We start from the raw sequence: 16,424 nt of genomic DNA on the forward strand, positions 1-16,424 counted from the left end.
GGCCATTCATGGAACTGTGACCCTCGTTTACAAACACACTTAAAAGTCACCTCATCGTATGTAATAGAGTCTGGCTCCATTTTGATCTTTGACCATTGACTGCAAGTTTTTCTCCCGTCCCTTCCCCATCCCCAAATACATTAAATAATCCCAAGGTCTCCCAGCTCTTGGCTCTGGTGGGAAGGTGGGACCCCCCAGACCTAGCCTGGCTGCAGGGACTCTTCTCAGACCAACCACAAGCTTTGAGATGTGTTCTTTAAATTACCAGGTGTGGGTTTCACACTGGTGGAAGGAAATTTACTTTAGACCAGTTTTTGAGTGTGCCCCTAGAGATGTTTGAAATGTTAACAGTCTATAACACCCCTAAGGAAACTGAATTTCTATTTTCACTGATATAAGGAAATGATGTGTTATTATGTACATCTGGGGTGCACCTGGAACCTTAATATGCTTGAAGTCAAATTGCAAAACTCACATTGTAAAGCTCTTAATGCATTTATTTGAACATCTTTGAGATGTATTACACATACTATACAATAAACCCTTGAAAGTGTACAGTGTAATGGTTTCCACTATATTCACAGATACCTGCCAGTCATCACCATGGTAAGTTCTACAACATTTTTTATCACCTCCAAAAGAAACCCCTTGTAGAGGTCTGAGCCGCGGCCGAGGTCGGACCCAAGCCCTTCTAAGATGGCGCTCACATCCGGTAATTGCACATCCCACGCATCCGCTCTGCAGAGTAGGAGAATCCCCCCCCCAGACCTTATAAGTAGTTCCGTGCTCGTGCACACTGCATGATTTCTGCCCTGTCGCCAATAGAGTTAAAGGTCACGCATGCTCTCCCCTTTGATTGGTCTAGGAAACATATATATAGCGGTAGTTAGTAGTAGGGAGAGGGAGAAGCCAGCGGAACCAGACGCTAGCGAGCTAGCTTGCAGAGACGAGAGGAATAAGCTAGAGAGAATCTAAAAGAGCTCTAATTCATACTTGCCTGCGTGCAAGCTGCACTCTTTCTGTAACACCGCCTGTGAGAAGAAATTAAAGCTGATTGAAACCGAGCCAGGTCTCCTGTGATCGGGTCGACTCGACCCACGGGAAGCGGGCGCGATAACCCCTCTCACCCTTTAGCTATCAGTATTTTCTCATCTTCTTCCTCCTAGTCCTAGACAACCACGAATCTATTTTGTCTCTAGACTTTAATATTCATGACTTTCATATGAATGGAATTATATAACATGCAGTCTTTGTGATTAACCACTGACTTCACTGACTTCATTACATTAGCATAATTTCAAGGGGTATCTGTGTTGTAGTACATATCTATTTCATTTGAATTTATGAATTGAACAATATGGCAGAACTAAATAATATTCCATTGTATGGATATAGTATATTTTCTTTATTCACCCATTAATGGACATTTTGTTTATTACTATCTTCTGACTATTGTGAGTAATGTGTGAGCATTCATGTTCAAGTTTTTGTTTGAACATGTGTTTTTATTTCATTTGGGCATATACCAAGGAGTGCAATTGATGGGTCATATGGAAATTCTGGGTTTAATCTTTGAGGAACTGCCAGACTGTTTTCCAAAGTGGCTGCATCCTGGGACTAACTTGGCGTTGCCCTTAGGGATTAGGAGAGGGACCTTTTACTGGGGAAAAGAAAGGGTCTAGAAAGATCAGATAAATACTCTTCTGTCTTGTCAATGGGTTTCAGACCGGGGCAAGTTTGCTATGGATTCAGTGTGACCAAAGAAAATGACAGCAAAACGTTCTTGGGGATGAAAGGGTTATACCCAACTTTATTTCCAGGTGGCAGGTCAGTGACTAGAATCCCACTCACTCAGAGCCAGTCTGTGTGCAGCAAGCCGGTCTCTGCCTCTGGGCCCCTCTGTCCACACAGCCGTCATCTGGGCCTCTGTCCTTGGCGCTGCCACCACTCCAGCCTCTGCTCTGCTGCAGCCTTGCAGCCCTGCCACCGTGTCAGGCCCAGAGCACTGGGCGGAGCTCTTATATAGAGTCAACAGCCATGTGGTGTCCATAGGTGTGCAGTGAGCTAGTCAACCACGGCCAGGTGAGAATCCTGGACACAGGACCTCTCAATTCATCCACATCTTCTTATCAAAGACCGTATATGTGTGAGTTTTTATTTAATTGAACAGTTCATTTGTAACACAAACCTCCACCGGCACCTAATCTGTGCTTTGTCACCAACTCAGGGGTTTGTGTCCTTCGAGCCAAGTGGGAGACCACGTCACTTATTGAACTGCTCTCAGCTTAAATTCTCTCTCTATTTGTGAACGTGTATACTGATGGGAGTGGGCGTCAGCAAACCACGTTTCCGGTTTCCAATTGGCTCCCTTAGGCACTACCAACAGAGGGCGATAGAGGCCGAAAGGCTGGAGGCTGGAGAAGAAACTTCCATGTTTTCCTGTTTCTTGTCATGTCAGCTTCTTCACCCTGCAGAGGCAGTTCCCGCTGGCATCAGCTCCAGTGTGCAGTTTTCCTATCACTCGCAGAGCCAGCCTCACTGAGACTCCCTAGAGAAACCAGCACCAGTCAAAACGCACCCCTTTCTCAGGATTCTGGGTTCCAGGCCACAGAACCATTGTTCCAAGTTTCTGAGACTTAATATTTCATCTTCTTCCATTTGATCCTCCAGTTCTAGAGAGAAGAAAATGCCTCTTGTAGTTGCAACTGTTAATCTTAAAAATAAAAGTCCATTATTTTACCAACAAAAATGGATCTATTGAGCAATGGCACAGAATTGCAATTCGGGACATGCAAGATCCAGAAGCACAGGCAAATTCAGAGAACAACAGACTGTTTTTTTATAGAGGAAAGGGCCTAGTTGGGGCTGTTATAACAAAAACTCCGTTGGAGGGAACTGGGAGTTCCAAGAATTGTGGCTTCTCATAGGCTGGGCTGTGACAGTTTCCCCTAGACTGGGCTGTTGCCAGGAGAGGAAGAAACATTCCTTCTTCCTGCTGTCAGGCAGGAAAATAGATGAGAGCGGGGTGGAAAGAGAAAAAGGCCAGGAAAGTCCACTAAAAAGACCCTGAGTTAATCAGTTAAAGCTCAAAAAGCCAGGAGCAACTTGGCCTGGAATGTTTGAATATTCCCCAGATAAAGGAAGGTACCTCAGCAGAGCCCATGTCTTCATAGTGTTAATCATGCAGGCCCAGTTCATTCTTTACCTTAACCTATATGCTGTTTTTCCCTCCTTCCAGCCCTAATCGACTAGTCTGTGACGTAGGCAACTAATTCAGCGTCCAGGCCCAGCCGTCAACAATACAGTAAACGGCAGGAAGGATTCCATCTTAAAGATTGTATTTTAATGCCCAGGAAGTTAGGAAGTAAGATTCTTAACTTACTCTTTAGCAAACAGACAATACCTCAGCCCACCTTGGGGGCTGGGCAGGCGGCCTTGTCTGATCTGCTCCCAGACCACGAACGTTAGTGTCCCAGGGAGAAATCAGGGCAGGACGTTCCTTGTGTTAAGTTAATTCTAAATATTCAGAGACCGCTTAACAAGTCTGCACCCCCAGCCCTTAGTCACATTCCTGAAGAATCCTTAAGAGGGGGAACTCCCAACCTTTTCAGGCGCTCCTCTCTCTGAGGACACCCACACTTTCTAAGTGTGTAACCTTTTAACTTTAAATTCTCTTTTTTCAGCCTTTCAGAGCACCCCTCCTTGCTGAGCCTGTACTTTTTCTCTCCTTAATTCACTTTAAATAAAACTTTCACTGTGCTTCACTACTACTGTGTCTCTGCCCTTCAATTCTTTGTTGCGACGGGGACAAGGACCGAGGAAAATCCACAACGGTCCCCCAACACTGCTGGGGAGTAAAGTAGCAGGGAAAGGGGTGCAACTGGCAGTGTCTCCGTAGACTCACAGAAACCTTCCTGTGGCGTCTGCATTTAACAAGAAGTGACGGGGCAAGGGCTCCCCCTGCTGGCCTCCACACGCCACGTCATTATTGATTCTCATACTGCCTCCTTTAAACCTTTGAGTTTTCTTTCTGTTTCTCAGTTTTTCAACAACTGGTCGATCATTTTTATATTCTCTTTATTAATGTAACTGATGTGGTTTCTTTCTTCTGACTGGATGATGTAAAGACCATCCTAACTCTTCCTTATCAGCGCCAGGTGTTAAGGGAGTCGGAGACAGACCCTGCCTTCACCAAGCCAATTACGCGATGGAGTCTCTGACCCCTTGTCTCGGCAGGTCTGTCTCTCAGAAACGGCTTCCCTCTCTATTGTGGCCTCTGCCTCTCTTGGATCTTGCGCTATGCCTCTCCTCCCTTTGGGTTGCAACAGTAGCCCATGTTCCAATTTGGGGAGCATGGCCTTGAACTAGAGGGAGAAGAGCAGACTTTATTCACTAATTATTGTGTAAGACTGTTTGAACCTGCTTGGCAGACACCTGAAGGACTGTTGCAAGGGGTTCACATCTCTGTAACCTAACCCAGATCTCAAGTGAGAAAAGCAATAGCCACCATACATAAAAGCTGCAGGGCAGTCTAGGACCCACAAATGCCCGAGGCAAGAGATTACGCGGTTAGGACAAACAATAGCCTGTTTTAGTTCTGGTGGAGACTGGGAGTGAGATTCTTTGAGATACTAGGACATTCAAAAGCAGCTCTGTAGAAGGCCATGTCGGGGAAGATGATGGAGTAGCAAGCACCAAGAATCTGTTTCTCCACCCAGAAGACAATTACACTGCCACAAACTGTTTGAAGTTAACTATTTTGAAATTAAAGAATCTATCTGAACTCGTGGCCTCCAGTTCCAGGTTGTTAGCTTTGAACTTGTGGCTGGTACATTTGGGTTAATTGCAGCCAATTCAGCTTTAAGTGTAGGAGTGACTACCCATCCCCCACCAAAAACCCGAAGGCAGGCAGCTTTGGACAGCAGCCCACAGTCCAGATGCAGCTTCCTGGAACAGGGTGGAGGGGTGTTGGACAAAAATACCCCACCTTCCAATTATCTGGTTCTATGTTCCGATTACTGCTTATCTGCTTTTGATCACTGAGGTGCAGACACCGGGGCTGGCTGCCATTGTTTCATTCAAGCCTACCAGTTGAAATGGCTTCCACGAGACTTTAAGAAATAACATCTGTGGGTTTTTCTTCTTCTTTTCTCCTTCTGGGAGCCAGACATTTAAGGATTATGACAGTCATATGCAACCAGGTATATGGGGGAATTTAGGAAGCCACTGCACATGCCAGGGAAAGACACAGGCTCAGAAAAACCCTGTGGAACTTGTAAGCTTCTACCTCAGGCTGACTTAGAGCACGGAGACACCCTGCAACAAGAAAACCAACACCACCCAGAAAACCCTGGAGAAAGGAGGTGAATCAGATTTCCATGATGAGATTTAAATTCTAGTTTTCAACAAAATACCAAATGGCAGACAGAAAAATGGGAAAGTATGGCCCCTTCAAAGGACCAAAATTAACAGAAACTATCCCTGAGGAAACTGAGATGATGGACTTACTAGACAAAAACTATAAAACAACTACCTTACATATGATCTAAGAGCTAAAGGACAAACATGGACAAAGATAGGAAAATGATGTATGAGCAAAATGAGAATATCAATAAAGATAGAAATTATAAAAAGGACCTGAAGGGAAATCATGGAGCTGACTAATACAATAACTGAAATGAGAAATTCACTCGCTGGGTTCATAGCAGATTCAAGCAGGAGGAATCAGCACACTTGGAAAACGGGCACCTGGAATGGCTGACTAGGAGGAACAGAAAGTAAAAAGAATGCCGAGAGTTAACAGGGCCTGAGGGAAGTGGGGGGCACCATCAAGTAGACCAGTGTGGACATATGAGTCTCAGGAGGAGGGAGAAAGGTCAAAATGAATTTCTTAATAAGTAATGGCCAAAAGTGTCCTAAATTTGATTAAGAAAATGAACCTATAGATCCAAGAACCTCAGTTAATACCAAGTAGGATAAACTCAAAGATACCCCCAGCAAAACACATACAGTTGACTCTTAAACTGCTGGTCGCTTCCCATCAGCGATGTGCCCTGGAGGGGACCGAGACTTGGGGTTGAGTCTGAGGCTTTGGAGTTCAAAAGAACCGAGTTTACATGTAGGCTGGTGACCTTGGACAAGTCACCTTGAGTTCTCTGAATTTCGGGATGCCCTTTTGTAAAATGGGGATAAGACAGTTGTGAAGCCACCTTTAAACTGTATGACACATGGCCTGCATCATATAGGCCCTCAGTAAATGGGTACTATTTTTGTTTTTATTGCTTGTGTAGTTGCTCACAGTAATGAGATGATGGGGTAGGCAGGGCCAGGTCTTCATGATGTCAGGTGCCAGGGTGAAGGGTTTGGACTTGCTCTCCAGAGCACTGGAGCGCCATGGAGGTGTGTGCGTCTTATGGGAGAGACACAGAAAGGTCCCACTGGGATTGCAGTAGACAACTAAGAACTGAAGGCTGGGACAGGTGACAGCCAGGCGATGGGCGTCTGGCCCTGGGTGGTGGTCATGGGGACAGCAGGAGTGAGTGGAAGAGAGGATTAGGGACAAGTACTAGGTGCAGGCCCAAATGATGACCCCAGGACCCTGGTTGGGAGGAGCGGTTAATGGAGGCGGGGAACATATCAGGAGTTCAATTTTGACCTTGCTTTGTACATGTCCTTCCCTCTGCTTAGGATGTCTTTTCTTATTGTGCTTTTCTGAAAAACAACCAGGGGTCCCTGAAGACTCTATCCAAAGACCCCTCCTCAGAGCCTCTCTGGAGCAAACATGGTTTGTATTTTCCTGAGGATCCTGTCATCCTGCAAGCATCTGAATCCCCGCGCTTCTCCCTCAGAGCTTTTCTGCAGCAATCCGTCTGGACCCAACGCAGGACCCTGCAGACCCTGCAGACCCTGCACAAAGCCGCTGCAAGAAGCCTTTGTTCACCAAAGAGGAAACGCACCAAACAGGACGCTGCTGCAGTTCAGGCCGTGACCATGCGGAGGCAGCAGCGGACAGGTCAAGAGGCTGAGAAAGGCCATAAGGCTTTCTGGTCCCTCCTGAGCGTCCCAGGAGCCTCCCAGCCTCAGAACGCCCCGTCCTTTTTCTTTTTTTTTCCTAATGCGTTGAGAGGAAACCCCCACAACCCAGTTTTTTCAAGCTACTGGAGATTATGCAAAACCCAAAAAGTCCCTCTTCTGCTCAGAATTCTCTATGGTTGCCACCTCATGGAGTATAAAGCCCCCTTCCTTGCAGCCCGCAAAGCCCCCCATGGTCTGCCTGCACGCCCCCTCCTCACCTTCCCTTCATCTCCTCCTCTGCTACAGCCACACTAGCCCTTAGGTCACTCAAGTCAAGAAAAGATTACGCCCGTGTTTGGGTTTAGGGCGGCTTTGGTGGCTAGAAAAATCCATCAGTGTGGTTACTTTGTAAATGTATAGTCAATTCAAATTACACCTTTAGGGAGCAGAGTTTCCCTTAAGCCTTTGGTTCCAGTTACAGCTGTTAACTTACTTATACACCTGGCTGAGTGGACTGGCACTCGCAAAGAGGCCATTGGATACTTATTTGGGTCCATTTAGAAACGTAATGGGTTGAAATCACTTAAACATAGTGGACGGCATTTATAAAAGTGATATAGGGTTTGATAATGTAATCTGGTTAAATGCCTCCACCAAGCGCTCTTCCGAAGTCCTCAGTAGTTACGACAGATCTTGAAAGGCCCCCACCAGTAAGATGGCGAACTTCCGGCTTCTCTTCAGGGTTCTCAGTTCCCGCCGGCGCCACCTGAAGCCCAATCACCTCTCGCCCCCCTCCCAATCCCAGCACCTAGCCAATAGCCACCAGCCCCGTAGAAGTAACACCACAATCACCCCATGCCCCTTCCTATATAACCCAGCACCTTTCCCTAATAAAGTGGAATTCTCCGGTAAATTGCTGCTGTGTGTCGCTCCTTTCGTTTCAGATCTAAAAATTAAACATATAAGTAAGAGAAAATATGTTCTTTTAAACACATGATCCTGCATCTAAACTCAGCCATGTTATCATCTACTTTTCAGCTTGAAGTTATCAGGCCGAGATCAAGTAATACGCTCTGGAAAGAAACACAAAACTCTGGTAAATCTTTTTCTCTCCAAAGGGGGAAGCAGTCATGGTGATGCTGGGGTTCTTGTTTGCGGAGTCGAAGAATGAACTTAGCGAACCCCCAAGGTAGGAGAGCCAGGGAGAGGCTTTTATTTAGAGATAAAGCGAGAGGGTAGAGCTCCTGGCTCAGTCCAGGAGGGGACAGGACAGCCTGGGGTGGTGCGTTGTCTACGGGATTTATAGGTGGTTGAGAGACAAAGGGCTAGGGATGCACACCTGCTAAGTGGTCCCAAAATGTTTATCTTTGAAGAGACATTAAGTTTCTTATTAGTCTTCCGGGTTATTTATAAGAAATTTACTGCTCTGATTTCCTCCCAGGATAGCAGCTTCCTGGTCTGGGAACGTATCACTCAGTACTGCCTGCTTTGCTCCCAAGGTGGGCTGCGTTATTGTCTGTCTGTTAAAGAGACTGTTCTAACTTACTGGGTTTTAAAATGCAATCTTATCCCCATACACAAAAGTAAACTCGAAATGGATCAAAGACCTGAATGTAAGTCATGAAACCATACAACACTTAGAAGACAACATAGGCAAACATCTCCTGAATATAAGCATGAGCAGCTTCTTCCTGAACGCATCTCCTCGGGCAAGGGAAACAAAAGCAAAAATGAACTCTTGGGACTACATCAAACTAAAAAGTTTCTGTACAGCAAAGGACACCATCAACAGAACAAAAAGGCATCCTACAGTATGGGGGAATGTATTTGTAAATGACATAACTGACAAGGGGTTAACATCCAAAATATATAAAGAACTTCCACGCCTCAACACCCAAAAAGCAAATAACCCGATTAACAAATGGGCAGAGGATATGAAGAGACAGTTCTCCAAAGAAGAAATTCAGGTGGCCAATAGTCACATGAAAAGATGCTCCACATCGCTAATCATCAGGGAAATGCAAATTAAAACCACAAGGAGACATCACCTCACACCAGTAAGGATGGCCAGCATCGAAAAGACTAAGAACAGCAAATGCTGGTGAGGATGCGGAGAAAGGGCAACCCTCCTACACCGCTGGTGGGAATGTAAGCTAATTCAACCATTGTGGAAAGCAGTATGGAGGTTCCTCAAGAAACTAAAAATAGAAATCCCATTTAACCCGGGAATCCCACTCCTTGGAATTTACCCAAAGAATACAACTTCTCAGATTCAAAAAGACATATGCACCCCTACATTTATCACAGCACTACTTACAATAGCCAAGATATGGAAGCAACCTAAGTGTCCATCGGTAGACGAATGGATAAATAAGAGGTGGTACATATACACAATGGAATACTATTCAGCCATAAGAAACAAATCCTACCATTTGCAACAACATGGATGGAGCTGGAGGACATGATGCTCAGTGAAATAAACCAGGTGGAGAAAGACAAGTGCCAAATGGTTTCCCTCATTCGTGGAGTATAACAACAAAGCAAAACTGAAGGAACAAAATAGCAGCAGACTCAGAGACTCCAAGGGACTTGTGGTTACCAGAGGGGGAGGGGTGAGGGAGGGTGGGTGAAGAGGGAGGGAGAAGGGGATTGAGGGGCATTATGTTTAGTACACGTGGTGTGTGGGGTCACGGGGAGAACAGTGTAGCACAGAGAAGGCAAATAGTGGATCTGGCATCTTACTACACTGATGGACAGCGCCTGCATTGGGGTCTGGGTGGGGACTTGATAATATGGGTACATGTAGTAACCACATTGTTTTTTCATGTGAAACCTTCATAAGACTGTATATCAATAATACCTTAATAAAAATATTTTTTACTGCAATCTTATCTTCAAGATGGAATCCTTCCTGTTTTTACTAGCTGTTTTGGGCTTGCTTGCTACACTGCCCAGGGTTCAGCGGGACCCCAGCAGGCCAAGGCAAATCCTCCAAGGGATTCTCTTGCTTTGTTTTTCCCCGGAGGCCCTCACCCTACTCTGTCTAAGCCCGCGGTCCCTGTCCCAAGGGGATCAGAATGGGAAGGAGGCCTCTCCCTGTAATCTATTTGGGATTTTTTGAATTGAAATTACAAAGCAGAGATGGCTGCAACTTTATCCCTTCATTCATAAAAAAGAACATGTATATCTGTTTTCTTTCAATCATAATAAAGAACATGTATATCTGAGGCAGTTGCAGCTAAATGATAACATTTGCTTCTTCCTGTGGTGGTACACAGGTGACAGGTGTTTCAGGGATTATTTCCCGTGCTTTTTTTTTTAGTTTTTAGCAAAATACATATAACATGAAAGTTACCATGTTAACCATTTTTAAGGGTCCAGTTCAGTGGCATTAAGCACATTCATATTGTTGTGCAGCCGTCTCCACCATCCATCTCCAGAATGATTGTCTTCTTGCAAAACTGAACCTGTGTCCCCACTAAACATGAAGTCCCCATTCCCACCTCCCCCAACCCCCGGCCCTCACCATTCTCTCTCTCTATGAATTTGGTGACTCTAGGGACCTCCCAGAAATGGAAGCATGTGGACCTTTGGGTCTGGCTTATTTCACTCGGCCTAATGTCCCTGAGGTCCATCCATGCTGTAGCATGGGTCAATATCTTGTGCTTTTCCAGTTAAGTGTAAGTTTAAAATACAGAAGCATGTGCACATGATCAAAATAAATAAGACCCTCTGTGGACCATGTAACCAATGGCAAGCGCCTGTGGAGCCTTAGCTTCCCTGTCCGGTCTCAGGGCTCTGAATGCTTTGTTTGCGATGCGCCCCCAGGCAAATGGAGCCCTCATCTAGGGGGGGACTGGGGGGATCAGGATTTCGGCCCCTCTCCCTCCCCCCACCTGCCCCCACAGCGGCATGGATCTCACACTTAACTTCCTCTGTTGCTTGTCTGAAAAATTTTCAGCAACACATTTATCCACGATTTCTCCCTCCACCAACGATGATTCTCATGACTCTCCCTACTGGGTAATATTAACAGTGAGTGTTCTGACGGTTCTCCCTCGGTGCCAGGCACTTCCCGGTGCTTCTACAATGATTACCTAGTTTCACACCCACACCCCCCACCGCGGCCCTCAGGTAGGTGCCCGTGCTATTATCATTTTAGAGATGAGAAGCTGAGGCCCAGAGCGGGTAGGACAGTCGCTCCCAGTCCCGGAGTGTTGCCGGTAGTGGAGCCTGTGTCCCACCCCCACCCCCACCCCCACCTCCGTCACTTTGACTTTTTGTTTTGAATTTCCTAGGGGGCCGGAGAAGGGGGGGAGGTGGTGAGTCATTTATTTCTTCAGTGGCCATAGTGGGGGGTTATCAGAAATCAGCCAGTGTACACTTAAGAGCTGTGTGCATCATTGTAGGTAAATTTTACATCATAGACAAGAACTGTAAACACATGTAGACGGCAGTTACTGGCCTGGGCACCAAAGTTACTGGGAAGGACAGGGGCAGGTGTCTGTGACATTAAAATGGGTAAAAAGAAAGAAGGGGGAAAGGATAGAGATTAAAGCAAATATAGTCCAGTATTAACTGCAGTATCTAGAAGTGAGTATGCGGGTGTTCACTGTACAATTCTTTCAGTTTTGCTGTGTGTTTGAAATATTCTGGAATAAAATGTGGGGACCTCTGTCCTGAGCTCCCTGCAGGAAAACCTGTCTTCTCTGGACAGGCAGGAGGCCCCTCAGACTCACTGTATCCGCACTAGGGTCTGTGTACATCCCCAAGAATGGTTCCTCTCCCCACGTCTCTTCATTGGGGGGTGAGAGGATTCTCATTCACCAGGCCTGGAAGCTGGGAGTTGCCAGAGATTCTCCTGCTCATCATTGAGTCCAAGATTGATTTAAGGTGACCAGCTGTCCTCCTGGTTCACCTGAGGCTGACAGTCTTCCTGGGAAATCGGACCTTTATGTTAAAATCAGGAAAGTCCTGGGCAAATTGCGATGAGTTGCTTCCCCCAGCCTAGCATTTCTGCTTCTGAAGCATGTCCGGCTTCTCCAGATCGCCACTACCTTAGTCCATCACGATACCTACCTTAGAGTGATGGTGATGATGATGAACGGGGGGGCGGCTTATAGTGAGTGCTTGCCATGTGCAAAGTACTGTCCCGAATGTTCCATCTGTGGCAGGTCTTTTGATTGACACGACCCTTGTATTGAACAACTGTAACACCACCCCAACATCATCCATGTTCAAGATGAAGAAATAAGGCACAGAGAGGTAGAGTCCCTAGCCCACAGTCACACAGCTAAATAAAAGCGGAAGAGCTGGAATCAGAACCCAGGCAGAGGGCTGTAGAGCCCCCCCAGCTGGATCACCTTTGAACAGCCATCCTGGAGTGCTGACTGGACCCCACCACGTCCCTGGGGGCCCCCTCCCCATAGGCCCGCCCTCAATCAACAATCATCTAGGCTTTCATCAGAAAGATAACTACCTAAGTATTGTATCCTGATTACAAAAATATTACTTGCTTATGATTTTTACAGATGAATTCCATAAAGAAATCAATAAAGTAGAGAACATTAAGAAGAAAACGCAGGCCCAAAATGCAGTCACCTCTCCTAGCCGGGTCAGCAAAACTGGCACATAATGCCTAACCAGACTGCGAGTTCAGCTTCTCTCAGGAGCGGGAGACCCCGCTCCGCCTGAGGGAGGATGACCTTCCTTGACACGGTATTTGGTCTCCTTTTCCTGATCAATTTTGCCCCACCCTCCAGTCTACACAAACCGACTCCGAGTCCAAGCACTGCTCGGCTGCTAGAAGGGATGCTGCCCCAATCATGAATCACTTCATGAAACCAATCAGATCTTCAAATGTATTTGATTAATCTTGTTTTTTAACAAGAGTAATAGCTGCCCTTAGCAACCCTCCCCCAGATATCATTCTTATCTTGGTTCCTGTTGGCACCAGGATTTCTTCTTGTCATGCAGGAACTGAGCACTTCTGGTTTTGTATCAAGATACTGTGTGATTGGTTGGCAGATAAAGAGAAAGATAAGCAGAGATATATAGTCAGAGAGAGAGACACATAAACCTATAGATATAGAGATGGCTGTAGGTAGATATGAAAGGATAGATATACAGATAGATATAAATAGATATAGATGATACAGATCTCTGTCTTTGACTTGCTTTTTTCCTGTCACCCTCCAGCTGGAATCCACCCTCCGTAGCTGCAGGCCATTGTTGCCATGGGCCCATGAGCCGCTGATCCCTACCTCCCGTCACCTGCCTCCCACCTGGGCTCTCCTCACACCTACCAGTCTGGTGCATTCCTGCCTTCACTGACCTGTCCTTGTCAGAAGTGACGTTGACCCTCTGTCCCAACGCACCCCCACTGAGTGGCCACTGGTTGTCCACTCATACCAGATTTCCTGGGAACTCCTGTCGGGGACACTACACAGCAGTAGAGACTGGGGAGTGGGGGACAGCTGACTTCAGTCAGGCAGTCAGGAGAGTCTAAAGAGGTGGCACGTAATCCACGTACTCAATGACAAGAAGATGGGGGAAAGTGCCCCGGATGTGAGAGAGAGGCAGGACCTACTCAGGGGTCAGGGACCGTAGGCTTAGACAGAGCAGGGTGAGGGCCTCCGGAAAATGACCCCTGCCGGAACTCCATGTGAAACAATTAAGCAAAGCCAAAGTCGCACTGATTCTCTAAAGTAAAAATATCAAACTAGGAACATAAGCATTCTTCAGGGAGGTTAGTTAAGACTAAAAAGTCAGGAGTAGGTTGACCTAGAAGTGCAAATACTCCCCAAATAAAGAAAACTATCCCACCATAGCCTGTATTTTCACTGTATCAATTAGATAATCAAACGGACAGTGGCTCAGCCCACATTGAAGGCAAGGCAGACAGTCTTGATTAATATGTTTCCAGACAGAAGCTAATATCCTGGAAGGGAATCAAAGCAGTAAATGTTTTGTGTTAAGCTAACTTTGATGAATAACCCACTGATAAGAAACTTAGTATCTCTTCAAAATAAACATTTTGGGACCATCTGGCAGGTGTGCATCCCTAGCCCTTTGTCTCTCAACCGCCTATACATCCCCTAGACAACGCAGCACCCCTGGCTCTCTTGCCAGGAGCTCTGTCTTCTCACTTTATCTCTAAATAAAAGCCTCTCCCTGGCTCTCCTACCTTCAGTGTTTGCTAAATTCATTCTTCAACTTCACAAACAAGAACCCCGGCATCAACACGCGTGTAATTACAAAGAAATTATGTTTCTTAGTTGTTACTGTTCATAAAACTCCAGGCTTTATTTGGATGTCCTTAATTTTTTCACAAATAACCATTTTCTGGCCCAAGGTCCCACACTTCATTTGGTGCCTGCCATCTCCCCCCGTCTCAGCTGCATCGTGACTGGGACATTTCTGCAGAGTACTGGTTAGGTATTGTGCAGAATATTCCCTCAGTTTGCTGTTTTTCTCATCATTAGCCTGTGGTTAATTGTTGGGAAGAAAGTCACCGTGGTGAGGTGCCCCTTCTCACGACATCACATCAGAGCCACCTGGTATCAGATTTATCACTGTGACGTTAGCCTGGGGCGCTGGGTGAAGGTGGCATCTGCCTGTGTCTCCCCGTCAGGTTCCTAAGTTTTGCTTTTCCACATTTTATTCATTGGGTGAGAGCCATTAACGCCTTTGACTCCAGTTCACACTCAAAAGGAAGCAGGAAGGGCTGAGTTCCAGCTACTGGGGGTCTGGGGGGGAGGGGGCTGGTTTCAACTTAGACTATTTGGCATTCTTTCTAAGGAAGATCAGCCTCTGCTCCCAGGCTCATGTTAGAGACCCACAGAGAGGCCCCGTCCAGAGGGGCTTCCGGGGCTGAGGGGGCCCAGGTGTGAAGGCAGGCGGCCAGTGGGGGTTCAGGGGGAGGAAATCGGGTCCCCAGCCCCGTGCCCCCCTAAGCTGCAGCCCAATCGGCAGGTCGGGGCGGCACTCTGGGGTGCGCTCCCATTTTACAGAAGTGGTACCCGCACTGGAGGCGTGGTGACGCGGGTGGCCGAGCAGGATTCTGGGGCACGGCCGGCCGGGGGACTGGGAGGCTGGGCCGCTGCCTCCTTAAAGCCGGGCGCCCGCGACGGTGAGCGGTCAAGCAACTGGTGCCGCTGCTGTCCAAGAATGGGGTCACCGCCTACCTGTGTGGCCATGACCACAACCTGCAGGTGAGGGGCTCTGCAGGTGTGACGGGGCCAGGCAAGGGGGGGGCGCCTGTGAGGCCAATGTACATAGCACATTGGGATCCTCCTGCTGTTTGGGGATCCCTCAAACGTCACTCTCCCTCAGGCTCCAAGCTCTCTAGCCAGCAAAACCACTCCAAATTCCCTAGAAGCCATCACACTGGCTGCCAATTGCTAATTGCTTAATCAGTTCTCTAGCTGTAAGCAGAAGCTATACGCTACTACAGGTGGGGAAACTGAGGCCCAGGGGGGTTTTTGTGCCTCGCCCAAAGGGACTCTGTGGTCAGGGACAGACCTGACCCTGGACTCAAACAGGGGGGCACAGAGCCTGGGGTCAACCTCCTTGAGGAGCTGGGGGCTCCACTGACCGGCACCCTCTGTGCACAGTACCTGCAGGACAAGAACGGCGTGGGCTATGTGCTGAGCGGGGCTGGGAACTTCATGGACCCCTCGAGGAAGCACTTACGCAAGGTCCCCAATGGCTACCTGCGCTTCCACTACGGGGCCGAGGACTCGCTGGGTGGCTTTGCTTATGTGGAGATCAGCCCCAAAGAGATGAGTGTCACTTACATCGAGGCCTCCGGCAAGTCCCTCTTCAAGACCAGGCTGCCAAGGCGAGCCAGGCCTAAGCACACAAGAGGACTCCAGTCTGAGGCCTGAGGCAGAGGGGCCTCCCTGCCAGCGGGCGGGAGGGGCCCTCCTGGGACCCCCACCCATGGGCAGGTGTTCTCACCCATAGCAGAGCAGGAAGGAGAACCGCAGATGAGGAAATGTGCCATGTGGCCCTAGTGACAGGGATGCCCATGCATGTAAAAGCAGCGTGCACATGGGCACCGGCCGCAGTACCATGCCCCACGGCCAGGCTCCCCAGCCTGCGTGGGGCAGTGAGGCGGTAGGGAGGGAAAGCTTTCTCCTGAATCAAGCATTCGGCTGTCACTTACAAATATTCAATAAAATAATGGTTGCAAAAATTGAATGTGTGCCGTGAACACCCCTTCCTCACCACACTGGTGAGTTACCTCCCCCAGGTATCAGAGTTGGGGCTCCCCACTCGCTGCTCTCAACCTCATCCATAACCAAGTGGCCTCACACGTGGATGCAATCTCAACAAAGACCAAACAGAAAGGAGGGTACAACACGGGGCAAGCCTCGCTCCCCCCTGCCCACCTCCCTAGAGGCAGC

At 47.7% G+C, this 16,424-nt stretch overlaps 1 protein-coding gene across 1 annotated transcript; it reads left to right on the plus strand.

Annotated features, from left to right (window-relative positions):
* Nucleotides 1-6,393: 6,393 nt before the first annotated feature.
* On the plus strand, nucleotides 6,394-16,217 carry LOC140845771 (tartrate-resistant acid phosphatase type 5-like). Its single transcript, XM_073220759.1, has 3 exons — nucleotides 6,394-6,399; nucleotides 15,183-15,227; nucleotides 15,630-16,217. Exons 1-3 carry the CDS (start codon nucleotides 6,394-6,396, stop codon nucleotides 15,900-15,902), a joined length of 324 nt encoding a protein of 107 aa, XP_073076860.1. The 3' UTR covers nucleotides 15,903-16,217.
* Nucleotides 16,218-16,424: the final 207 nt, after the last annotated feature.

This window comes from Manis javanica, chromosome 13 (assembly GCF_040802235.1).
Source record: "Manis javanica isolate MJ-LG chromosome 13, MJ_LKY, whole genome shotgun sequence".
Classification (NCBI taxonomy): domain Eukaryota; kingdom Metazoa; phylum Chordata; class Mammalia; order Pholidota; family Manidae; genus Manis; species Manis javanica.